The 27,575-nt window shown below is 39.0% G+C and overlaps 1 protein-coding gene across 23 annotated transcripts in view; it reads left to right on the forward strand.

Moving 5' to 3' along the window:
- Nucleotides 1-27,575, forward strand: part of CAMK2D (calcium/calmodulin dependent protein kinase II delta) — a 144,687-nt gene that overhangs the window by 68,414 nt on the left and 48,698 nt on the right. For 16 of the 23 annotated variants that reach the window (XM_086464680.1, XM_086464679.1, XM_086464694.1 and 13 more), the window contains 3 exons: nucleotides 15,653-15,707; nucleotides 23,545-23,610; nucleotides 26,208-26,280. In XM_086464680.1, the coding sequence (XP_086320806.1) occupies nucleotides 15,653-15,707; nucleotides 23,545-23,610; nucleotides 26,208-26,280 (194 nt within the window). Of the gene's footprint in view, nucleotides 1-15,652; nucleotides 15,708-23,544; nucleotides 23,611-26,207; nucleotides 26,281-27,293; nucleotides 27,367-27,575 lie in introns of all 23 variants that reach the window. The other 7 variants (XM_086464687.1, XM_086464699.1, XM_086464700.1 and 4 more) reach the window with 1 other exon arrangement.

Raw genomic sequence — 27,575 nt, forward strand, 5'->3', positions numbered from 1 at the left:
TGGTTTTCTTTTTTTTTTTTTTAATTATTTTTAAATAGCTGCAGGTCTGTCCTCATCAGGTCTCAGGACTGCCTGCTTAGCTTAGCATGTCCATAACTCTGCTGGGATGTTACCCTTTCCTGTCCCCCTGAGTGGCAGCAGTGTGCCAGCAGCTGGTTCCAGTCTAGCCAGTCTTCCCCTTGTGCTCAAGGGTGAGGGGACAGAATCAATCAGTTCCAGAATGTCAGCTGTCCCCCTACCCACCCCCTGTCTTGTTGCAAGTGTTTCAGGTGTCCTTTAGGATTTTCCTCGCTACTTTAGAAAGTCACAGGCTCACTTTTCATCGTCATGGGAGGCCGTTGTGTGGCTCTGCTCCTGGAAGTATCTGTCAAAGCCCTGGCGTACCAAAGGATGCTGACTGGACTGCTCTCTGGGCTTTTCACCTGCTGCAGCCTAGCACAGAGTGAATGCTTTTTAACCTGCTAATACCACTTACCTCCATCGCTGGCAATGGGTAAATATCTTGTAATTACTCCGTTTGGGTTTTGCATGTTTCTGCACTGAAGACTTACTTACTCCTACAAAACTGCTGATCCAGGATTTTTTTCCAGTTGATAGGGCTTTAATGATACCTCTCTGCTCCCGGTCACCTTCCAAATTTGGAAGTTCTTTTTTTAGTGGCGTGTTAGTATTCTCATGGACTGCCTATGGGAATGTGCTTCTAATTTTAGTTTGTCCTCTAGATGCTCGTCTCCTTTAAATACATCCAACTTCTCATTACAGCACACTGGGCCAAGCATGGCACTCTGCTCCTGATGCTCGTATATTGAATGTGTTCTGATATTGTGTTGTAATCAAGTCCACTGCTCTTGCGCTTGTGCTGTGCAGCAGTGAATAGCACTCATGTATCAGCAATTGTATTGTACAAGTAGTGCTTTCTAATTAATTTATTTGTTCTGTGTTTATTTACCAGGTCACCTTGAAAGTTATTTAATGTATTTTATCAATTTATACTTAGTCTAATGTTTATGGTGTTATTGCTAGGATTATGTCAAATTTGGCTATGCAGTCTTGCTGGGAAAGAATTGGTTGATGATCTAAAGTCATAGTTGCAGCTGAATGGCTTGCAGCTGTGTTCTGTAGAGTATGTATGTTGGGAGTTACTGGATGTGCTAAATAAGAGGAATATTTAGGGAGATGCTTCAACTGCAACTACTAGTCTGGTTTTGTGACTACAGACTGGCTTCCAGCTCTCTGTTGCAGCTTCTCTTCCATCCAAGTTTATGTGGGTTTTCACTGAGCTAATTAAAATCTAACAAATGGTCCCATGGGACAGGACAAACTCTCTAATTTCCATTTATTGTGAAACTGTGATTAAAAGACAATGGCAGTTTCTCATCATAAGCCTCAAGTTTGTCATCTATTAAGTTAATATGCATTCCCTGCTCTTTGTAAAACAAACCCTTTCAGTCATTTGGGATCATCATTCACTTGTAAACTTGCACGTTAGGAAAATGATAGTAATTTATAGTTGTCTTCAGTTCTGGTAGCATGACTTACTGTGGTAGTTAATTGGTAGAGGGGGAAGCCACATTCACTCAGAAAATAATACAGATGGTTTTGAGCCCAGCCCAGTGGATAGAGATGGAGTGGGATTATTATGGAAACAGCCTGTCTTGCCATGGTACTTTGAATCTCTTCGTCTCACACTCTGAAAGCTTCTACTGCTTATATGTTGTCTTGATTAATTGTAGAAGCATTGGTTATCTAGTTTACAGTAAATTTTTGTTCCCTACGTTTGATGCTATATGGATGTCAGCAGCATCATACAGATAGCTAGACACCAATTATGGAACCTTAGGTTTTTTCCTTAAGACTTCTCAGTATGCTTTTTCAGTCTGTTCAGAAACAAACTTCTTTGCATCTTCCCTGTAACCTGTGGCATAGTGTAAAGATGAATAGTCTTGCTTTGTGCTGTTGTCGAACAGCAGGTTCAGTCACACTGATAGGATTAAACTACGAGAGGTGCACACCCCAGCTTGTTTAAAGTCAGTTTGGATATCTCTACTCTTGTTCCTATTTGCAGTACAGGAAATGCCCTAGGAAACATGCGGTAACTATAACAATTACAAATTAAAATACTTCTGTAATTGTTGTGTGCTAAATCGTGCCCTGCTAAGAGAGAGAGAAGTAGAAGCAGAAATCCTTCTGCAAAGACAGTAATCTTTGGAAACATCAGTGTTAGCTAGAAGCCTCCCTTTCTGTGCTGCTGCCTCCGTGGGAAGCTCTAGCCAGGCCACTTGTTCAGAGGAGGAAAGCCCTTCCACCTACTATAGCCTGTTGCTGTTTTGTGTACTAACACAGCACAGTGCTCAGGTAAAACAGGGTAAACTAATGGTATAGTTTTATTTTAATATTTAGGAAAGTAGCGTGAGCCTATTTGCTCCCTGACTGCATATGTTTAGGGAGTTTTCACTGCATAGTAACCAATATATTGTCATAAGAAACTAATCAGGCCCTAATAAAACCTACATAATTTCTCTTTTCACAATAGTTACAGGAAACGGATGGAAGAAAAAATGCAGTCCCTACATTTCCCCTGTTGCTAGCATAAAGTTCTCGCATAAGGAATGGGTAATCTCGAGTCTGAGGGGACATCTGAGTCTTATATACCGCAAACTGCAATGGCATGCATTGCTGCAGTGGCATGCATGGAGCTGATCTCTGGGTTGATCATATTGCTGATATTCAGGACTGATGTTTGTGAAAGAGGACACCAAGGACAGAGATCTGATTATAATTATGGTTTAGGTCTGTAGCATCCATTATGGATCTCTTTCCTCAAAGCTGGTGACACAAAATTTGGGGACCCAATCTTATGAAAGTGGCTTTAACCTTATTTTCATGCACAGATATAAAAAAAGCTGTCAGATAAAAGCACAAGAGAGGCTAAATTTACAGTGGTACTGTGTAACAGAAGATAGTATGTTCATTCCCCCAAATTTACAATGTGAAATGATAATAGAGCAAAGAGATATTTCCTTTTGCCTTGGTTCACTTGGAAGATATTATTTTAATTCACATGTTGTGAATTAAAAGGTCATATTACAGAAATGTTTAGACAGGCTTCATCATTTACAGGGAAGAAGTGTGGCCCTGTGTAACTATGTGATGAAGCAGTCCACAGAACTGAAAGATTAGCCAAGTAGGCATAAAGTGCAAGAAAAGGCATGTAGCAAGTTATACTAACAATTGCAAAACCTGAAAAGGGAGGAGTGTTCTGTTTGTGTTCAGTCCTTTGCTCATGTGAGAGGTGTAGGAATGGCTGTGTCGGATCAGACCAAAAGCCAGTCTGTTTGGTGCGTGACAGTAGCAGTGAAGGCCTGGGAGAGACTGGGGAGATGCATGTAGTGATATTTCCCCTGAATGCTTCCCTGGTCTCCAGTAACGGCAGGTCAAGGGCTTCCTAAGGAAATGAAAACTTGTATGTGTTTTAATAGCAGTGTGGGTCTCTTCCATGAAGTTGACTATTGCCCTAGAACTAAATTTTTACTGGAGCAGGTCCATGGCCTGCAAATGCTGCCGTCACTTCAGAATGCTGCATTTTCTGATCTCTGAGGACTACTGCGCATTAGAATAATATACAACATAATCAAGAAATAATTTAGAGATGATGCTCGCTCGCTATCTTAGTTGGGCTTTTTTACTTGTGGTTTTAATTTGGGAAAATACTCGTATCACCATTTTAATGCCATATTCTGATATTTAGTGTTGCAATCAAAAGTGCCTAGAACCTGTCTTGGTGCCTGGAGTAGAGAATAAGTGATTTGGTTGTCTTGATACCAAACCAAATAAATACTCATTAAATTCCAGATGCCTTCCAAAGGTGGTACCTGTGGTCATTAAGCGACTCGGTGTGCACTGTTGGTGGTCATACTGCATAAAGACAGTTGTGTGTAGGTCTTCAGAAAATGAGCTCAGATCTCTTTGTTTATAACCACTGCACTAAAAAGTATGACTACATTTCTAACGTAATTCATGTGTTTTAAACTTCCCTGTCTTGAAAACTGTTCTCTAAACCTGGAAATTGTTTCAGTTTAAATTAGCTGATATTTTGTTTTAAGCTGAAGTAAGAATTTTGGGGTTTTTTTCCCAACATAATGACATAAACAAGAGCATTTTTCTCTTGTAGACAAAGGTCTTAAAAGTAGTATTTGAAATACTCACTTTACAGTCTCCAGTAAGAAATAAGGGAAAATAAAGTTTCTTTGTACATTTTGTTGTCATCTTCCCCCCGAGAGGGATGGCAAGAATTCCCCAAGACACCTCTATTTGAAAATAAGTTAAAGCTTTAAAGGCGAAAGAGAAAATACAGTAAACGAACTAAATCTTTTTTTTTTTTTTTTTTTTTGGTCAGAACTGAGGTTTGGATTGTTCATGAATCAAATGGGATGGGTTATTTTAATTTATATTCCTGACTGATGGCAGTAACAGGGCCAATGCCGCCCAGCAGCAGAGCTGGGGCATTCCTGCCTGGGGAGCAGACGACTCTTGCTTCAGCCCCTGTCTTCCTGCTGGGAATACTAGGGAAAATGGGGAAAATAATGTTGAGGTCTCTTTTGGCTCTCTGTAACCCATTTGTATTTTGTAATAAGAGGAATATTAAAGTTTCTGGTTTTAAGGTTATTTATTCCAGCTTGAGGTAAAATGAACTTTATAGTTACTTATTATTTACAAGGTCTTAAGTGTAACTTTTGTGAAAAAACAAAGCAGAATAGCAGCTTTTTCTGAACGTCTGTTTTTTCAGGAGATCAACATGACAGTAATGATAATTTGGAGATATATATGTATATACTGAAAAACTACATTCAACCTATTTTATGCACAGTGTCTAATCTAATCTATTTAAGGCTAGAGCTTAGGAGGCACTTTGTACCCTCATCCCCACAACAGTCCAGAGCAAGACGAGCGTTCCTCGCATGCTGTGCTGTTACCAGCTTAACTTGTTAAATCTCAAAAGTTATTTGTTCCCAAGGATCAGACGCACAGCCTTCCTGTTCAAAGTGGTACATGGCTTGTCTGTTGCTTCCTTGGTTCGGAGATTTGCCTTCACTGAAGGGGAGAAGGAGCTCAGCCTGTTTTCATTTTAGAGACCAGTTGGGGAGCAGTTTCACATGGATGTCAGGCGGTAGGTCCCACGACGTTTTCCTTTCTCCCCCCATGTATAATGCTGAGGTTAGGAATACACAATCCGTGTCTGGGTCCATTACAGAGCATTTGCTCCAACATTTCCTTGATGCTGGAAAGGGATACTTCACGTTGGGCTCAGGGACCAGCTTCCTGGCTGAGGGAAACAAAGCTGAGTCCAGCTTCCCCAGATCAGCAGCCTACAGAGGCACTTTTTCCCCTGGTTCGCACTCCACAGTTGGCAGTGGGATGTCACTGGGAGTGGGATGAGGCAATTGCAGTGCACTTGTGTTTTGTGTCCCCTAACACAGTCATGTTTTAGCAGTAAAATTTGTTTTGTTTTGCTTTTCTCTCCAAAAGCACGCTCTTGTTTGGGAAGTATTGTAGGAAGTGGAAAGTTTCTAAAGTTTAGCCTCATGGAAATACGTTTCTGGTTCTTTGTTATAGCTGGAAATGAAATCTGCCAGGATTCCTTGATCACAAGTCTCAGGGATTTGTTTCCGTAGGGATCTCCCTTATTTACTTTAAAAAGCCAATTTTTTATGTCTAGGATGAATAAAGTGATAGAAAAACACGTCTCTGTGTACGTGATTATCACGTACGTTAGAAGCTACTGTGGAAGATCATTTAATAGGCTTATTGACCTACGGGTCGTTGTGAGCTATTTTATACAGAAATCAGAGGAGAGACTGTGTTTTTGAAGATCATGGGTCAAACTGCAGTTGTATATGTGTTCTTCTGAGTGACTTCCAAGTTGTTACCCCTGTTGGCTCACTGCAGAGCTACAGCTTTGTGTAACTGTGTAAATGGGATGGGAGTGATAGACGGTTGCCCGAAGGCTCTGTTAGCTCTGGAACCCACTGGAATACTGGAGTATAAAAGCACAACAGGAAAAATGATTTTCCATGCAAAATTTTTTTTTTTTTGCCCTGGCAGATGCAATCCATATGCAAAGGACTTCTGCAAATGTTTACAAGTGTTTCTTTATTTGTATAAGCATATTTGTTACAGAGTTTTGTTCTGGTCAGGTTCGTAAAGTAATTAAGTGCCCTGGTACAATGAAGTGGAGTATTTTCTGTGGCCTTATTTTATCATAGCTGGGGGGGAAATTAATTCCTTAATTAAGGTTTGCAGTCCATTAAATAGCAAAAGATCAACTTGCTCTTTTTACATGATCATTGATTAAATTCCTTATGAATGTGGTTCATTTACAAACATCTTCTTTACCAAAGTTCATTGATCGTATTCCACCAAAGTGACTGTGACACTCTTCTAAATGCATTCAAGAAGATTTCTCAGTTTCATTTTTTTCTGCCATATCTGCTTTATACAGAAAACGCCTGTTTTATCAGAAATCTGAAAACACTTCCTTTAACAAAATGAATGTTTGTATTTTAAAACAGTATTGGGGTTTAGGTTTGTATTTTTCTTCAGTTTTGTAGACTGAAAATTATTTTTCACTGTTAGTAAAATGAAAAATTCTGCACATCTTGAGGGGAAGAAGTGTAAAGTTTTCAGTCAGCTTTTGGAGGGAGAGGTGTGCGTAATGTTTATCGTAGCTTCACTAATTCAATTAGGGTAAATTTGCATGCGATTTCTAACAGCAAGATGTCAAGTTACAGTGCATTTAATATAGTCATCAGACTATAGAGCTGGTTCTTCAGCCCTGCTGCACTTCCATAGGGATACAAAGTAGATGTAGTATAATGATCTGAAAGATAATAGTGAGGACAATAGCTTCATGCTTTAGTTATCTCCAGCTGCAAGAATGATTTGGTTTAAAACTTCAAGGCACTTGTTCTTATACAGCATTGAGAGACCAAAAAAACAATGACTGTGTATACACGTACTAGGTTTTCAGCATTCCCCTTGGTCAAATCAATAGTTCCATTTAATTTAAAATATCCTTTGTTAGGATAGCTATGTAGGAGTGGTCACTGAATTCAAATTACATACAAGAATTGGATTATTGCTCAGTTATTAAAAAAAAAATCAGTATCTGACATAAATATTAATAAAGATCATCTTTTATCTTTTCTTACTTCTATAAACTATCACAGTTCTAATCAATTTTCAAACGAATAATTTTACTAAGTTACCTTGAATACATGGTCATCCCCTTTTCATTTTACTTGATGGTCCTTACTCTGATAAACTAATGACTAAGCTTTTCAAACTGAAAAAAAAATCTAAAAGTAAAAAGTTTTAGGAAATTGGAAATTTAGCTGTAGAAATAGCTGCTACTGACTGAAAGAATTTGGCTTAGGTTTTCTGAAAGTGATTGTTACTAAAGGTGCCATAAATACAGTGCTAATTGCTCTGACAACATTGTCTAAAGGTGCATGCCTTGCTCCCTTATGAGAGGTCCTAGTGGAGTAGGTGACATTTCTTTGCTGTGGTACGTCTTGAGTCATGCCACAGGATTACAATTTTCTGCTTTCCTTTTTGTTTAAAATATTTGAAGTAGAATGTCTTTGTTTTCATAAACTGATGCCTTTAAATATCTTGGGAGCATTTAAAAAACAAACATACTTTTCTGACTGGTCATTATAGGAATTGTTTATATTTCTGTGCTTAACAAGTTTTAAGAGAGGAAAACCACGAAGGGAGGCTGTGTCCTGCCCAATGATTACAACCCCCCAATATCCAATTTTGTAGACCTGCAGGTCCTACATCTTATTTATATAGGTCTGTTTCCAATGTTGGCCAGCACTGTTAATATTAAAAGGAGCATAGCCTAAATTTGACTATTGGGCAATTCTGTCTGAGGTTTTATTTTCTTGTGAAGCATCCAGAGTCTAGCTGAAAGCTTTCTTTTACAACATTTGCATTTAGCAAAAGTGTCTATTAAAAAGATACAGAACTGTATCTTTCCAGCAGGGCTTAATAGACTCTCTTGCTTGTCTAATTAAGATGTTAGATTCTGTGTGTTGAGCAGATTTCATTCAGGTTTTCATTTGATCTTTTCCATCACTTCAGTTTCTTGATTTGCTAAAATTCTGTATGTCACTTCATAATGAATCTTGGCCATCAATGAGCTGCCCATTTTGTCATCCCTGCTCTGTAAAGACGACTTGCTTTAACATGAGAACTAGGCCCTTTTAGAAAAATTTAGCAAATTCCATTCCCTCCATTAAAGTATGCTGTGTTGTTTTCTGAACATGTTCTTTTTAATTACTATAATATCTCTGTGTTACAACTTGTCCTTTTATTAGTTAACACTTTGTGAAATTCTGGTGTAGGTTGTCATTATTCCTCTTTCTTACATATTCTGATGAATGCTAAAATGGTTTAAAAAACGTCAATGCTTAAAGCATCAACACTGGCAGCTGAGACATAGGTTTGCTCTTAGCAAAAATTTGTCTCAGACTTTCTTTTAATTGATGCAGCTATCCTCATACGGCTTAATCTGATGACATTTCTAAGGCTTTTTGTTGTGTTGTAAAAAATGTATATGACACAATTATACGTTAAATGAAGACATAAAGATACAAGTATACATGTTAGTACTCTGTTCTTTTTTTTAAAACAAGTATATACAATTTTCCTCTTTTCCTATATAAATAAAGGTGTGTAACTCCAGCTGTTCCTTTTAACTTCAAGGCTGTAGGATACGATTCCACAGTACTCTGCTGTGCGTGTGTGCACACATAAATGCACACACACCTGCGTGACGCTGCACTGAAAAGCAATAAAAATCGGTTGGTTAAAGAAAAAAGCGTCAGAGTTATTACAACAACTCTCCCTGGAGACTGCTAATGCAGAGTGCTATGTTTTGGAATACCTCTTTACTTTTTTTTTAAATTAGTTAATTTTAGTTGGGATGTTTTCTTTTTAGCAGCTAGATGTCTGATGTTTAGGCTGAATCTGTTTCTGTCTCTTAAGTTTCGTTTGTTAGCCCTTAGCGCCTGAAGCATGTGTAGGAGCTAGACCTGATGGTCTGCCTGCGCTTAACGCATCACTGCTTAAGTCTTGAGAAGCTGCCTGGGTTCTTTTAGGGCGTTTAGTAACTCAGTGAGCCTCCCTGATCACAAAACATGCTTTTTATAAAGCATTCTTTTTCCACCCTCCCTGACATATCCCATAACATGTGTTGATGACCCGTTTAACTGTCAGTCTTCAGCAGCAGAAATGAAGCAAGAGTCTTATTATGACAGAAGAGTTGGTAATTTGAGGCCATCAGCTTTGACATCAGCACCTGGATTTACATAGTCTCACTTCAAAATTTGGTCTTTTATCTACTTTGGCAAATAGTTTTTTCTTTTCTATGTAGCAAGAATCTTTTAACAACGTTAGCAGTTTGGCAAACTGACTTCTAAGCATGCATTAGACTTGAGGGGTTTTAATGAAGGCAGTGAATGTAAATATTCCTGGCATTTAATCAGGATACAGAAGTTTATTGTGTGAGGGCCTTATTGGGGAGGGTTTTGGTCACAAATGAGTATTTTTTTTAGAATGTATGGCATTTTGTTCATACTAGTTAACACTTACTGTTACAGTGCCTTGGGGACAAATGCAGTCTTTCTGAATATTAGATCGCCTAATTATTTTTCCTGTCATTTTTCATTATACCAGTACAGATGCAGATTAATAGGGTTTTTCCCCTCAAGTTGTTGACCCTAAATGACTGTGAATTTGCACTGTAATAAAAAGTTTATCTTTTGAATGAATTTGAAAGCTCTATAGTTTTGATTCGCGGTTGCTGAATATAGACCTGTTAATAGCTTACGCAGCACTGCTGACTTGGGTAAAGTCATTTAATGATAGTATTACAGTGTACTGCTTGTGTGTTTAACAGCATGGGGGAGGATTATTTTCTTAGATATGCAAAGCATTACTCTGTTTAATGTCTTTCAGAAATCAGCTGCCCTTGAGCATTGCTACTGTACTAATCTTACCAGATTAGCCTCTAAATATTTCAGATTGTTAGGTAATGGCTCTTATTAACATTTGCGAAGGTCTTTCTGCTGTAACTGAGCTGCTTTATTATAGAGGGCCCCAGGCTTTCATGGTCTCAGAAGAATAGTATTGTACATGAGGAAGTGTAAGGGTAAGGACCAATCTGAGCTTTAACGGTACTGCCTAAATTTCTGATTCTGAGCTCCTAAAATGTGAGCAGGGGGAAAAGGACACTTCCCTGCACACTGAGAAGCATTGCTCATCACTCGTGGCAAGAGCCAAGTGCTGCTCTGTGACTTGGGCATCCCCCATCTCATGGCTCAGCAGATGACGGAGAACCTCTGTTCCACACAGCTGCCGACTCTGTTTCACTCCCTATGGGGCAGGGGTTGGTCTCTTCTGTGGTCATCTATCAGCTTTCAGCTACTGTAGACACTGGACATTGGTCTGTTAATAGTAGCAGAGATTCAGTGCCAAGTACCTGAGTATTCAGCTTTCTTACTAGGTTTGTTGTTTTCTAACTGATTGTTTTCCAAGAAGTATCTAAGCTGCACAAAATAGGAGCTGTAGCCACAGCAGTAACGACAGCATAGCATAGCAGGGTTGGTTTTTATTGAGTTTTTTAATGTCTGGAGGCTCTAATCGTGACTGTGTTATGCACCACTGATTTAAGGAGTTCAGTTGCTCAGCAGAGATTATTTATACCATGCGTCAAAAGAGAGGAAGCAGTGACAGTGATGGAAAAATGTGCAAGGTATAGAGAATGTGGTTGCAGTGAAGGTGTTTTTTTTAGAGGAAGCAGATGTCTGGTCAGTACAAACAGCAGCACTCCTGAGCAGTGGTTCACAAGCTTTTGCATCCGCAGCTCTGCTCCCTTGTGCAGTTTTGTGTTTATCGTGCCTAGCCTGGGGTCCCAAGCATGTTTAGCTTGAGATCTGGACTAAAAGCTATAGGATGAATTTTGACTTTGGTCTCAGTTCTTGGCACTGCTGTATTGACTTTGCACTGGCATCCATGTGAGTTTCTGATGAAGTTCGCGTGGTAGCTTTATTTTCCTTCCCTCGTCACCTTGGTTGGTTTAGTAGAACAGGAAAGATGACAAAGGGTGATTTTGCAGGAAGATCTGAGCCCTACCAGTGCTAAGCCACTGCAGATCTTCCACTTCTCAGCCAAGCAGTTTCGCTGAGCGAGCATGAGGCATTCTTTGTCAGAGATGAGAGCGGAAAATGCTTATAGACTGTTAGGTGTTTTGAAACAGAAAATGGAGTGGTTCAAATATTAACAAAATACATATCCAGTTATACCTTTTCAGTGACCGAGGTTTTTTCAGGTTTTGGTTTACCTCTTTGTTTTCAAGTGCAACAGCTCATTCCGTACCTAGTGGCAAGCAGATACCAATTCATAGAAACCCGATTAGATTTAAGTCGTTCCATTAAGTTCCTTCCATTAAATAATTAATTTCATTTTTTAAAGTATTTTTTTTCTAAGAAGAGTTGTCTGCATAAGATCTCCATAAATATTTTAATACACATCTGTCACTTTTTCACTCTTCTTGCAGGAGGGCAGGAACTTGAAGAAATAATTGGCGTATTTCAGCAAATACGACATAGAATTTTGTGACTTTCAAACCCGTTTTAAACCTTGTACTACTGAGGAATGACCCCTATAACTTCCTAACAGCGCACTAATTCGAGACATTGAGCTTCAGAGTTACAGGATTGATGTTTCTGGGAATCCATAGATCTTAATCTTTAGCACCAAAGGGAAAACCATCTTTAACTACATTACCATTACCTACGTTAGCCCTTTCCATGCTCCATTAATGAACACGATGAATGGGATTGCATGGACAGTGTCTTCCCTAATGAGCAGCACTCTGGCAGTTTGACACCTCCATGCACATTTGTGCAGCTGTTGTACTGACCGTGGACCGTAACTACCGTTTGAAGTCAAGTCTTCTCAAATATTTTGTCTTTGTAATGTGAAATAATTCAGATACCAAATTTATCACAATTATCACTTCAGCAGTTTCACAAAAATAAATATTTTAGGCAATAGTTTTAGATATGATTAGATATCTTTATCCCGAGGAATTTTTATCTGACTTTTACTGTTTGACTTGTCTCCTTGCCTGGAAAAATTTCATTTTCATTGAAAGTATGTGAAACACTATTATTTTGATTTAGGTTTTTTTCTTTAAAGGAAGAAATTCAGAGAGGAGATAATAAGGTTGCTTGGCCATTATATCCAGTGGTTTTCTGTAGAATAGACACAAAACACTATAGTTCAGTACAAAAAGTCCAATAAAGGAAATAATTTTGCTTTTCAATACTTTTCTTCACATGGTGCTGTGCTGGTCTGCTTAGTGACAGGAATACGACAGATGCCTCTATCCAAGATAAAACCTGTACTCTTGGCTCTATTTTTGATATGCTGCGTGGTGCTGGGCAAGGTATTTATCTTCTCTGACGTAGTAGGAATATACTGCTCTTTTCTGTACGGAGCTGCCAATATTGATATGTAGTAGTTGCAATACTGTGTCTCAGTCTGTGAAAATATGAAGTATTTATCACAGGCTTAAGTATGCTAGCAGTGCAAGTGGTAGACATGATTATTTTAAAAAAAGAGAGAAAGGAGTTTTGTACTGCCTTGAACGAGAGGCAATGAAGTGCAGTTTATTCTCCTAACACCTTTTTGCTTTGAGGTCACTGTTTTAAAACAGTGCCTTAATAACTGTAGGTTCATGTTGACTTCATTCTTACCTGGGAGATGACTTTCTCATAAATGCATTTAAGTCAGTCATTCTGTATTTAAAAAAACACTGCAGCAATTAAAGAATACAGTCCTTTGCTTCAGCTGGTTGCTAGCAAATCCGTGCTGGAGCAGCAGGAGGAGTGAACCATGAAAACTGAGTAAGTATGCCTATGAATATAGGCTGTTGACTGCTTTCTAGCCACCAGCTCAAGCCAAGACTGTCTGGTTTTAATACCAAAGATTACTTTGGTATTAAATACCTTTAAAGGTGTATTTATTATCTAAATTTTAAGATATAATACTTTGTTTCAAAAATCTGGGTTGTTTTGCATGCTTCAGAGCTCTTTGAAAGCAGTTGGCAGCAAACATTCTGCCTCACCAGAAGCATTTGGTAGTTCTCAATATCTGTACATGATATGGGAAATCAAATATGAAGGCTTCTGCCTGTTTGAATAGAGTGCTGTTAGCGAGCAGCGATGAGTGCTGCTTTGCATTAAAAAAACGTTCACAGAAAACCCATGCTTTGAGTTCTCATGAATCTATTTCAGGAACAGGCAGTTTCTATCAAAAGGTGTAATTTTCTGTGTATTAAATCTTAAAAAGTTCTAAACTTTTTGCAGAGGTATATGCTAAATGTACTAGCTGCACTCCAAAATTGACTATTTTAGGGTTATCTCCGTGACATACCCAAGGGTCTGTACTAAATCCCATTTTTGAGCACCTTTCCACGAGAAGTGTCTCTGCTACTGTATGCAGTAGTGTACTCAAAAGCCGGATGTTTTAGGGGTCTCTGTTCTGAGCCAGAGGGTTCAGGACACTGTTCTAGGCTGGTACTTGGTGTCTCATCTCACATGTGGTTTGTTTCAAAGAGTAGACATTTGTGGGTGTTGAAATCTCAACTCAAAGAACGCAACCAGAAAGAAAGTTGGGTTTGGGGGGCAGGGAGAGAGGTTGGCAGCAATGTATTACTTTGGTCTTTTATGCTCAAGGCTTGCACTTTGTAAAAACTTAGACAAATCTAGAATATAGAACCAGCCAAACCCACAAATTCTGATTTAGACCCACTTGGCTCTTCTGAATCATCACGAGCTCTGGGCAGTGAGTCAGCTAAGAGCTGGTTTTCTCTTCAGTATTGTGTAAACACAAGATGTTTCCCTGGGCTAAATATTATTAAGTAAAAGTCATGTTTGTTTGATTTTTTTTTTTTTCTCTAAATGTCATGTGTTGTACAAAAAATGATTAATACGTGAAGCTACCATCTGGGGAAATCAGAAAATCCTTTCCTTTTACGCTTTCTTCATCAGCTCAGTTTTGAACACAAAGCAGTTTCAGGGCACCCTGATTTTTTTTTTTTTATTTTGTTCTATAAGTGATAATGATTTGGATCAAACAACTGACAAAGCTTCATGTATTGTGGGAAAATTAGCTTTGGAGATGGCCATTTCATTTAAAGTAATTAAGAAAAACCACAGGACTTAATTTATAGTTCTACCACGATGTGACTTGAATTCTTAAACGTCAAAATGAAGGTTCTGCAGCTGACTAGTGCATTTTTGGGGAAAACTTTAGATAGAGATACGTAGGTGTATGTAAACATGACATGGAGTTTTAGTCATTAGCTTGCTGTAAGTTTGTCAAGTGTGACAAGCACTGGAAAAGTTAATGACTGTTTTCTAGACATGACATCCTTTTGCTCCTGGCAAGTCCTCTCGTGCACCTTACATCTTTCCAGAAATAGCTCTTCCTAGTGATTTAATGAGAGGCAGTTACCATGCCGAGCTGTCACACCCCCAAGCGCTCGCTGCTTTTTCTCTTCCTGCCCACCTTTGCTGTCTGTAGGTCTGGCTGAGCACCGCAGCTGGGTGGTGGGTAGTCCCAGTCCCCTTGCTTTAGTCTTTCAGCTGTGGTCTTGGCCGCCACTGTGGAAATTCAGCATAGATGGGTGGGCATCAGTCTGCAAGTAGATTTATCTGTTTGAGACTCTTCACCATTCATGTGGTTGAAGTGGATGGCAGGTAAGAAGATTAGAGGGAAATATATACATATATAATAGAAATATGAGCAGGAATATAGCTTATTCCCTTTTTGACCCCGTTTTAGTATAGTCAAATGCTTTTAGTTTGCAATGATGCTTTCTCTTTCAAAATCAGCATCTATTGTCTGATTATGGAATTTGTTAACGTAGCCCTTAAAGTGTGTTATTCTGATGAAATCTATCATTAATTGTGGCTTTTTTTTCCCCCATCTTGTTTTATTTACAACTTTTAAGATGTAATACTGCTGAGAAAATAGTTGTATGACATTCAGAATACTGCTTTCAGATTGTAAAAGTCCAGTGACTGGGGACTACTGCGGAGGTTCTGCCCAGGAAAAAGGGAGCTGAATCATATTAACACAATATGTTAAGATGCAGTCTGACTGCTTTTAGTATTTGTTCAGTCATGATTCAGCATGAAGGGCAAGGGCAAGGGGCAGTGTGTGTGTGTGTGTGTGTGTGTGCCCATACATGCAGGAGGTGGTAGGCAGTGACTGCAGCGTTCTTCTGTGTATTAGCAAAAGCAGAGCTCTTTTAAAAATAACTGTACAATGTGCTGCACATACAGTCTTTTGGTTTCTTTGTTTATCGCACCTTACGAAAAAGACATTTCTGAGGGTAGAGAATTAAACAAACAAACGAACAAAACCCCACAGCTGAGAACACACACAGATGCGATACCAGCTCTACAGTAGAATTACAATCCCCCTTGCTCCCCCAAAATCACAGACAGACATTAAAGACATGGAAAAGATGACTGGTGTTTTATCTTTTTTTTTTTTTTCCCCCTTTCAATAGTGCGGCTTCATGACAGCATATCAGAAGAAGGATTCCATTACTTAGTCTTTGACTTGTAAGTATGTGTTTTGCATATGTTTAGCATGTTGGGGATGTGGTATTCAACCGTTTAGATGTAAATACAAGCTCACAAGATAAATGCATAGTTCTGGTGCAGTGAGTTGGACAAATAGATGTAAACAGAGCTGGAAGGACAGTAACGTATTTGGTCGTTTGCTTGTGCAAGAACTGATTTGGAAGTGTCACTGTAAGAATTCTGTATTAAAAACTTCGAATAAGTAGGGCCACTGTTGAAGTGGATTTTAATATAAAATGTAGGTATGTAAGTAAAAGTTGCATGATATCTACCAAAGCAAAGCAAACATATGACTCAGAAAAAATAATTTGCTGTAAGCGAGTTGTCTGTAAAGGAAGCATAAAAAACACATGGAAGAATAGTTTCTCTACAGAAAATCTCCATTGCTGGATTGAAAGGTAAGCCTGAGTTCCCTAGAGGGAAAGACTCTCAGTATTGTATTCCGGATTCATACCTTACTGATACATAGAACGTTCCATTTTGACGCCATTCAGAATGTAAAATGCCCAGCATATAGAAAGGAAGTTTTCTTCTGATTTCCCATTTTGCTTCAGGGATTTCAGTCCTGGGAGCTGTTCGTGTAGTGACTCTGCATATGTGGAGCTTGTTTCTTCTAGATAAGGCTGTTTAGTGGAAGAAGGGATGGTGATAATGTGAACTCTGCGTCTCAGAGTCTTAACTTAAAAAGAGACACTGATGTTCATTCTTCCCTGGGACAGGCAAACTTTTCTGCTTACTGAAAAGTTACTGCTTTTGGTTCTGGGTATGGGCAAACGTGGATGGTTAGGAACTGTCTTGCAAAACTTACTTATTTCAACTGCAGATTTTTACAGAGCAGTTTATGGTTTTGACAAACAACACCTCCACCCCCAAGAGCTTTCTCAGGCCCAACATGGTTTTGCTGGTTAGAATGAGAATACATTATTACCCCTAGAAATGTGAAACAGCTCATTTCAAAGCACACAAACTGCAATATTTGCATTCAGCATAGGTAAGTTAAAACCTGGATCTTCCACAATCAGCTGTGTGCCTTCACATTCAGGTTGCATTCTGTTTTATTTTTGACTTCAGTTTTTTAAAGAAGTCTGCAAAGACTTCTTCAAGACTAGATTTCAAACTAATAATACAAAAATAATAAATAGTCTGTCTGCAGTGAAGGCATTAAGGGTTCAGTACTCACATCCTAACTGGGCTCAACAGAAACTTGTATCTGATTTGTGTATATCCCAGGTAAGTGCTCTGACTGTTGGCTCAGAAATTGCTCTAGGACATAACATGCATACTGACACGCACTGGGTTTTGTTTCGCCTTTTTTTTTTTGGGGGGGCTACAAAGGGAATCTCTCTATGTGGAACTGGAAAGATCTTCTTAGTCCTGAACATTTCCAAGTGCATGCAGGATTCTTAGTTCTAAGGACAATATCACTTTTACAAACTGGTGGCATTTTTTTTTTTGTTGTTGTTGTACTACTGTACTGTTAGAAACTGTGACCTACTGTAATGGCACTTAGTCCTCTTCTGCCTTAAACTGAATAAGTAATGCCAGATGTATCTCAGGAGATTTGCAATATGAACTAGAAGGCATTTGAACAACTTCAGAGTTGTAGATACCAGTATCTGCATCCCAGTAGTAACAGAATAAATAGAAGCCTGTATTCTGCAATAAAAATTAATACCTAACCCAAAGATACTGTCTTGGAAGAAAGCTAGATTCTGCAGGAAGCATTCTGCACTGGCTGGAACTTGCTCTGTTTCCCCATCAGTCCAATTCAGGACAAATGTCGGAACAGACTCAAACGTATGGTGTTCATCTAGAACAGTCCGTGTGGTTTTGTTTTTCATCCTCTTCAAAGGAGGAGGGCTTCAACAGATATATACAGCTTTTTATGTTTTGATCGTGTGGTTTGGGTTTTTTGTCAGAATGAATTATTTTGTAAAAAGGAAAACCTCTAAATGGTAGAGGTAGCGACTGTATTGACTGACAGTTGTCTTTGGAAAAGCAACTCGTTGCATTCTGGAAGATCTTTTCCCTGATTAGTAAGGATGGCTGTTCACAATTAATTTTTCATTCAGACTAAGAAATTATTGCTTTAATGCTCGCTAATACTATTTATTAATGAAACTTCATCTTTTACTGCAGTTACAAATATGCGGGTTTGTGGCTTGGTTAAATGTACATAAAAGAGCTGCCACAAAAAAGGTACTACATGGACTTCTTTAATATGAAGGCCAAGTACATGCCTTTATTTAATTTTTATTCAACAGGAGCCTGACTGTGGTGTAACACTGTCACTACACCCACGCATACCATCATGTCATTATCTTAATGATTTCTTTCAGACTGTGTGGGATTCAGTATGGCTGGTTTTTTAGACATTTTTTTTAGACTCCATCCCACATATTTTTGTGAATAGAAAAAAACCTAATTATTGTCACTTTCTATTTTGAATTTCTAATTATCTCGTTTGAATTAATGTCATAGAGATGTCTGCAGTCTGAAGGAGAAGCCTGTTACTTCACTTGCGTGCCTCAGTGATAGCTGTGCTTTAATCTGGAGGAAAAAAGTGGTTGACGTACTCTGTTACAGGCATGCATTTGGGTGAAGAGTTCTGGTATCAGAACGGGAAGATGGAAGTCTTTTAGGATCCATGTGGAAACTGGACATTGAATAATGAAAGATGTGCTTTCTGGTAAAGTGCACTATTGAAGTGCTCTATTGGCGTGTTCCTGTAAGAAGCTCTGCGTATGAGAGAAACAGATGCACTGAAGTACTGATGTATCTTTTTTTTTTTTTTTAATCTTTGATTACTGACTCCCCAACTCTGAAATATATACATGGCAGTGTCATTCTGGAGATGGTAGTTTTGCACTTGACTAGGCAAAGTAGTGATTTTCAAGGTCTTGTTGATGTCACTGCCAAGGAACAGAGGCATCTTAGTGATCTACCAATACAGCTCCTACCTATTTGAGAAAATCAGCTAAGATAGCCTTCTGTGATACTTCTCCCAAGCAAAGGACTTGCTCCTGTTATGTTTTTCACTAGATATAATGAAGTGATTTGCAGATTAATAAAATTAATAAGATTAGTAATGGACTTCATGAAGTTTCTTACTCCTCTTCCCTTATTGGTTAAGGCAACCGTAGTTAGGATTTGCGTCTCTCTATCAGACCAATTCAGTTGCTAAGCACGAATGAGATTGTCTTCAGCCTTAATGATGTTAGATGAGTTTAAATCCAATCAATTCTGTCAGTATTAATTGCTGTATCTGAATGGAAATAGCTGTAGCACTTGAAGACTCTCTTGTGCAAGTCAATGTGATTCTCTTTTTTCAGTGTCTCCCACTTTAATGCACTTGTTGAGATGCAACAATTCAACAATTGCTACATTTAGAATCCTGGCATTCCTGTTGAATTCCAAGTGGAGGGACTGTACTATGTAGAAGAAACAGAAATACAAAAAACAACAACAACAAAAAAAACCAAACAAAAAACAAACAAAAAACCCCAAACAAAACAAAAACACCAAAAAAAAAGCCTTTGCAGAACAATGTTTGACTAGGGTAAGAATGGCCTGAACCATTCTTTTTCAGAAGTAGAAAGGTCACAGGTAAATGTAAAAAGTATATGGCCGCTGTAATTTTGTAAGACTGCTTCCTCGCACCTTTGTTAGGAAAGCAATTTAAGAAATAAGAAATGTAAGCTAGGAGGAAACACTGCCAGTGTGATCATTATCTGCTTGCCCCTGTCTCTGAAGTGTTTCTGAAAGACATACCCAGTGCAGAGGGCCTTGGCATTGCTACGTGCTGCTTGTACTTCTTTTGTTTAAACAAACTCATGTGCTTTATTTCTTGCCATTTTAGTACGCTCTTCAGAAAATTACAGAAGAGGGGTAATTTGTGAGAACCAGTGGCTTTTCATTTGTACCCTGAAAGTTACTAGAGCTCATACTGTGAAAGGCCTGTTGTGAAATAGGACCTCACTGAAGTCGACAATATATCTGTATCAGAAAGGCATTGAGATCCATTTACTTCTCATTTTAATCTTGTGGGAAGAAAACCGCTTGGCAGCTGTTCACGTAGCTTTATATTGAAGGACCAAAGTCGTTTGTGGTTTTGGTTTGGTTTTTTACTTTTTACCATCTGCTTTACAGTCTTCCCTTACATTGTGTATAGCCGACCTGGATATTGTTAGATTTGTAGATCTAACTATGCTGGTAGTTGTCTTCTAATTCATACACAGACTGGAATCTGTGTACGATTCCTGCCCCACCTGAATGGTACAATGTACCGGGTTTTCATTATTTTAGCCTAGGGGGGTAAAAAATGTTTAACAGCAGCAGCAGTCAAACTCTAACTCCTCTATTTTAATTACCTTCTGTAATTTGATTTCAGAGATCAGCCTAACTATTTCTGTTGATCAGCAAAACCTCCAAGAGTTCTGATTTCATCACACTTTTCACGTAAGGCAATTCAGTGCTCTTACTGGTAACAGAGCAGTAGCACAGAGCCATGCATTCTCCAGAGTCCCCTCCTCTCAAACAAGGTCCAGTTGAATCAGGTGGCTTGGGGATTTGTCAAGGTTGGAACATCTTCAAGGACGGAAATTCCACAACCTCCCTGAGCACCGAGTGCATATCAAATAATTAGAATAACCATAAAGGAAGAAAAATCCTAATATCTATTCGGTATTTCCAGTGTTTCAATTTGTCTGTTGCCTTTTGTGCTGTCTCTGTGTATCCACCCATTAGAGAGTTGTGGACAGCAATGAGATCTCCCCTGATCCATCCCATCTTAATGGTGACCAAACTCAATTATCTCAGCCTCTCCACGTGCCTCCAACTCTAACCTTCTTGGTGGCCCTCCGTTAGACACAGTTCATTATGTCAATGTCATTCATGTACTGGGAAGCCCAAAAGCGGACGCAGTATTCAGGTGTGATCTCGCCAAATGCAAGGGAAGAATCGCTTCCAACCTGCTGGCTGGCCTATAACGTGATGCAGTTGACCTTTCTTGCTGCAAGGGCACACTGCTCGTGCACGCTCAACGAGCAAAGGCCGCTAGCACGGCTATAATGATTTTCTCAGAGTCAGAGGCTCAGAAGATGCAGGTGGGTTCTGACCTCTCAGTCCCCTGCGCTACCTTCCTTTATGGCCATTTAGCTGCCTTCTGAGAATTATTCCTAATGTATCCGTTGGAGTGACAGAGCATGGGAATTGTTGACTACTTGTTCGGTTGTCAGTGGAATTCACCTGCTCTGTTCTTGCTTTTATTTTTTCATCGTTTAACAATGGTTATGAATGCCAAGCAAATGTTTAGTGTCAGCAAATAAGAATGCATATCCCCATCTTTTCTCCATGCTTGAGAAGAACGAGCATCAGCTTGGTGTTCTCTCGCACTGAAACACACTTTGATGACAAAAGCTTTTTCTTTTTCTTTTCTTTTCTGGGCTTGGATCAAAAATAAGTGTGTTAGGGAAGAATAAGATCAAAGGATGCTTTGTTTTTTTCATTCATCACAAAGTAAGAATTACTCCTCTTTACCAGAACTGTGGCAGACAAATATGTATGCAAAAAGGAGGTATCAGAGACTGTAAAAGTATGCATCAATCAAACATTTTGTGTTACAGCAACCAAAGCCAGTTTCTGGAAGGTGGAAGACAAAAAAAGAAAGAGAATACAAATTAGGCAACCAGCTATTTTACCTCCTCCAGATTGTATGTCAGACTTCTGTACAAAATAGCGTTCTGTTACCTGAAGGTGATTCCTTTCAGAGTCAGTGAAGTGTAAACTCAGAAAAAGGATGATGTAGCCCAAATGTAAATGGAAACATGAAAATAAAGTTCTTTAACTGGCCTTCTCGAAAGAAGGAGCTATGCTGCTGGATGAGCAGGCCGTTTCTGTGGTCATCTAATGTGACTGAATAACTGTGATCTACAAGGAACTGTTAGTTCAGCAATTTGCAAAGGGATGTTATGGTTCTGAAGGTTGCAGGTATCCTCACTTTTATTTTTTTTTTTTTAATCCTATTAAACTTAATTGTATTCAATAATAATTGTGTTCATTGTAGTGTAGACTTCTAAGCATCTTAATCTTTAAGCATCTTGTAGCCCACTCTAGCTTTTAAGTTTGGGAATTTATTGAGAATATAATATGCTATATGAAAACTCAGTACATTCATAAACAGCAATGAAATATGAACATTGATATCCCATCTAGGAATTATTTATGTTATTGTATCAGTAGGATCAAGGTTTTGGAAAGCAGGAATCAGACCAACTCGTACATCCTGTCTGTTGAGGCTGTGTTTAGGTGCTCTGGTTAGGCAGTGCACATTGTGTGCACTTTCAAGGCTTGCATCTGTTTTCAGCCGTTCAGTACGGCACCTGAATATACGAAGATTTGCATTTAGCTGTGAAAGTAGGCCAGTGTATTCCACAAAAGGGAAATGTTAAGAGTATAGTACAGGAAGGGTCTCCCTGGTTCTCCCGCTCTCTTGTTGACACAGGCAGCCAAGTTTTATGTTTTTATTTAAAAGCTCATCAATCTTCATCTCAAAAATAGAGCACCTGTCTCAGTCACTTTACAAAAACTGTTTAATTATGCCAGTGTTGTGATTGTTAGAAAACTTCTCCTGATTTTAACCTTATATTTATTCGCAGGCATTGCATGCTTATTTATTATTGTACCAATATTGTCCCTTTACAACTCTCCTCTATGGAGAGCACAGTTTATGCTCTTTGTCTTCAGTATTTATTTTCATCCCTCTTAAACTTTGTTTTGCCAAGCTAATCTGACTTTGCTTCTCTGAGAAGATATGATGAGTAAGTGAATGGGTAGCTTAGTAGCAATTTTCAGCTCATACTGCTGTTTCAATTCCCTTTTCTGAATGTGAGTGACCAGAACGAGGAAGGATTTTACTGCTGTACGTAAGGACATTGCTGTCACCCTATTTCAAATGTATTCCAAGACTGTGGCAGCATCCTGCTGGTGACTCATTCTGGACTGCCATATCTGGGTTATCACAACACAGTTTTATTTGGTTTTAACCGCTTCCTACTATTCCGCCACTGGTTGTACAGTGAAATCTGAAGTATGGAGCCATGCACAGTTGCTTCTCTTACTGATCCTCTGCATTACACAGTTCTTCCCTCATAATATTAATGCCTTTTAGATTATTTTAAGTGGCACTTTTACTAAACTATTCCTACTTTCCCAACAAAGAGAACTGAAAATTTTCTAGGAAAAAAATCTGCCATTAACCTGATTAAGGTACTTTGCTTCTACTGATACTCTCCTTCCAACTCAGTAATCCTCTTTCTAGCAGAAGCACAAAAAGCAAGTTGCTCTGGCACATGGGTACACCTCTGTGTGTTTTGACCTACAATTAAAGACCCTTTCCCCTTTTTAGGACTATTGTATCCTCCTTTCATACATCTGTCTTACGTTGTAGTTCTCAATTTACCCTGAACTGTTCTGAACTTCAGCCGCAATTTTCCTTGCTGGTCAGTCCCTTTATTCTTATAGTTTTACTACTTGCTCTTGACATCCTTAACTGATGTACGGCTTCTTGCCCAATAAGTTGCTGCTCTTTGCTTTTATTTTCTAGTTATGATTGCTCTTCCACCACATCCTTTTTATTTATGTAATGATTTGGATGGGCAAACCTTCCACTTCAGTTCCTTCACCTTGCTGGTCAAGACCTCTTGCATTTCTGTACAAGCATTTCACTTACTCCTCTCTGGCTTCTCCCTGTCAAGTTAATGCAAGATGCACGTTTTTGCTTCTGAAATCTCCTTTCCCGTCTTGCTTTTTCTAACAGAGTCACTGGAGGTGAATTGTTTGAAGATATAGTTGCAAGAGAATATTATAGTGAAGCAGATGCCAGGTAAGTAATTTGTTTTTCTAACGTTGCCTCTAATAATTCTAGGATAGTTATTGAAATATCTCATGGTGTTTGGCATCAGTTTCAGTAGCAGAGTCTGTGAGACTCTAGGATTTCCCCTAGAGTTCTCTGGGACGTGGAAGGGCACAGTTTGGTATTTTGAGCTCATGACTGTGTGGTGGTGAACTCGTATGAAGTCTTGATGTCTGCTGATCTGAAAAAGCTGAAATTGGATCTTGGTTTGTTAAAACCTTTGTAAACTCGCGAAGCTGTTAAAATTCACCCAGTTTTCTCCTCTGCAAACTGGACATAACGTTTCAGCTGTCTTATCTAAGGATTCTTACATTTGGTGATCAACACTTGAAATATGTTGGCCTTGAAAGAATTTTACATTAAATACTATTTTTGTTCTCAGTCCAGAAGTACTAATTTCCTTTTCATATATAAACATTTTTGTTGTGTTTCATCAATAAGCAATTATACTGTGCATCTCATAGTCTGAGCTCAAATATGAAATCTCTAGCAATTTTCTGCAAGTGCTTGTTGAAAAACTTGAAGAATAAGTTGACAATTATTATAATTTGCATGCTGACATAAAGTTATCAGGGCCATTTTTCCATCTCAGAATCTGCTTGCCCTCATATAATAATAAATCTTAAATATTCTTGTATAATTATGTCTTAAACATTGTGGTCAATTACTTTCAAGAAAATACATTCTACTACTACAGTCTTCACAGAAAATTTATCTCAAAGTAAATTTAAAGAATCTTCATGTTTTTGTGTGTTCATTGTCACCACCATTGATACATATTTAGTACATACAATTCTCAGTTATTCCCTTACATTTGGAATTAATTGCCAAATGACTGGAAAACATCAAGTGTCCCTAACAGTGGTAGGGTAAAAACAAACAAACAAGAAGTTACTCTGAGTATTAGGAAGCTACCACTGCTTATTGCTCTTACTAATTTCCATAGGAATGGTGGAAACATCATTACTTTAAGCATTTAAATGTGAAACAACACATAGCAAAACACACTGTAGAAAACAAAATTAGTAATTTAGGTGAAGTGGAAGGAGAGGAACTCTACTTAAAAAATTTGTGAACAATTTTTTTTGCCTGTTGTGATTCAAGCAAAATTTCTAATATTGATGCCAAAGGCCAGAATACGGTGTCATTGTGTGTTTTTAAGATACTTGTGCTTTAAAAGGAAAAATTGCAATTTTTTTTTTCCTGTTCTAGAATTATGACTTATTGGAAGGGGCTGTGCATATATATATATAGAGAGAGAGAGGAGATATAGATATAGATATATATATATGCATTTTATGTATTCAGTAAAAACTTGACCAAATAAGTGAAGTATCTAGTTATCATGCATCTCTGTATTTTTATATATTTATATATATTCATGCGTGTGTGTGTGTATATATATCTATATATATAGTGCGTGTGTGTGTGTTTACCCCTGTAGAAATAGTTAATGGACTTCACAGATGCATATCCTGGGACTGTTAATACTGGTCTGCTCCTGCAAGCCCTTACTCACGCAAGCAGTCCAGTTCAGCGAGTTGTGGACTCCTCGCGTAAGAAAGGGTTTTCAGGCTTGGGCTTCAGTTACTGATTTATGACCATTCCTTCTGAATTCCATGGTCAAAACGTTTTGGATGAGCAGTATGAAATCCTTGGCCCTTGACTACAACGTATTACTCAGTCACTGACTTCTGCCACAAGGATGTCTTTAAAAAAAATTTATAACTTCTTGTGGTGCCGAAAAACATCTGAAAAAGTTCCAGTGCTCTAAAAGATGAATAGTTTAGTTGTGCTTTTTGGCATTGCAGGGCTGGCCAAAACTTGCAAACCTGGGCATGGAAAAATAGGTGCTAATTAAATTATTTAAAGCACCAAGATAAAACATTTGTCTACATTTTTAGTGTGGATTTCCATTTCATGAGTAATTCCCAACTAAACTAGTGCTTGACAATATTTTAAATGAAAATGCATGCCACCTTTTTGAGTGACTTGGCTTTATTCTACTAATAGTTTTTAAGAAACCATTAGATTCAAAATGAGAAATGTTTTGCTTTTCCTTAGCTTTTGACTTTTTTGGTTTCATTTGTTTTCTGTATACCACTTCATTTCTGAGCATTTTCTTGTTTCAGCACTTGTATTGTTAACTTCACTGTAAAAATTTTTACAAACCAAAACATATCACTTAATTGTTTTATTGCCTCCACGTTATTTTTCCTATAGCAGTTTTTGGAAACTGGAAAAAGTTTCCATACTGCTGAATGAAAATACGATGTAATGATTCTGTCTCATAGGTGTCATATGTTCATGTTAAATGTCTTTTTTTGGTTTGTTTTTGGTTTTTGTTGTTATTTTGTTTTGCTTTGTTTTTTCGATATGTTAGAGCTGGAAATACCACAATATTCAACATTGTTTTGTTCCAGTTCAATGTGCAATTGAGACTTGTCAGGAGGTGTAAAATTGTTTTTGTTCTTTATATTTTTTTAACTTTTATTTTGTTTTGTATTTAATGTGATTATGTGCCTTTAAAATGTTCTCCCTTCCATTCTGCCCTTGTATCTTTGCAGTCATTGTATACAGCAGATTCTAGAAAGTGTTAATCATTGTCATCTAAATGGCATAGTTCACAGAGACCTGAAGGTCAGTATCTGGTGCCCATCAATTGGATATAAGAGTTTTGGGGTTTTTTTTCCGCTGGGTAGGGGCAGAGGGTGGGTTGTCTGCGATGTTCCCTTGCCTATCCTACTCACCCTCAAAACAACTAGACGAACAAATAATGCATGATGCCTCTTTCCAGTTTGCAAGTCTACAGGCCTAATATACATCATGGCAAAAGGGGGAATGGTTGCCAAAAAAACGGTCTCCTTCCAAGGCGCTGGATTTATCCCATGCTGTCGAACGTGTCTGGTGTTCTATTGAGGCTGTCCATGTCTCGCTGTGTACGCACATGGAGGTGAACTTTGGCTGTGATGTATGTCAGCTTGCAGATGTAAACGGCACTTCTGTTCTGAGACCCGGGGTTGCAGCAGCAGAACAACCGGTCGCACACTGCTGCGTTAGAGTATGACGAACCCTCAGGCAAGTGATGCTAATTGCCGACTAAATTGGACCGCGAGAAGTTAATCATTTACCTAAAACACCTCGCTTGGAGTGGGTTTTTTTCAGTTACCTCAATGGCCGCTACCATTTTTAATGCCTCTGAGAGAGCTCTCAGTTAAGGAAAGGAGGAAAAAAGCACAGAGGATGCCAAATATGTAATACGACCTTGTCAGTGAATTATTGGCAAAATTCGTACGCTTTTCCGACAATTTTCCTTTTAAAAATTGTCATTAAAAAAAATCAAACCAAACCAAACCAAAAAACCCAAAACCCTACTAAATTAAACCGAGCCCACAAAAAAAGCAGCCGACCCGAAGCACGTCTCCGAGGCCGGCCCCGTGCGGGCTCCCGCAGCGGCGGTGCCTGAGGCCGTCGTGCTCTGAGCGGCGCGGAGCGGGGCGGAGCGGGGCAGCGGGGAGCGCGGAGCGCAGCGCCCGCCCGGCCCCGCCGCCCCCCGCCGCTCCCGCCGCCGCCGGCCCCGGCGCCTGGCTGCGGGCGTGCGGGCGGCGAGTGCGCGCTTGGAACTAACCCGCGCCCCTGGTGTTTGCATGCAGTCATTGCATTCAGCAGATCCTGGAGGCCGTGCTCCACTGCCATCAGATGGGCGTAGTCCATCGCGACCTCAAGGTGAGTGCTGCTGCTGCCCCGCCGAGCCCTCCCTCGCCGGGGCCGTGCTCCGGGAGAGCAGCAAACCCCAGCGAAACACAGCCTTGAGCAGCCGAAATGTCAATGATGTCAATGGGTTTCCTTTTTTTTTTTTTTTTTTTTTTTCCCCCTCCCCTTATTTTATTTTATTTTTAACGTCACCTCTGCACAAGAACAAACCGCTAGCATTC

Source organism: Leptosomus discolor, chromosome 4, assembly GCF_034619465.1.
Source record: "Leptosomus discolor isolate bLepDis1 chromosome 4, bLepDis1.hap2, whole genome shotgun sequence".
Classification (NCBI taxonomy): Eukaryota; Metazoa; Chordata; class Aves; order Leptosomiformes; family Leptosomidae; genus Leptosomus; species Leptosomus discolor.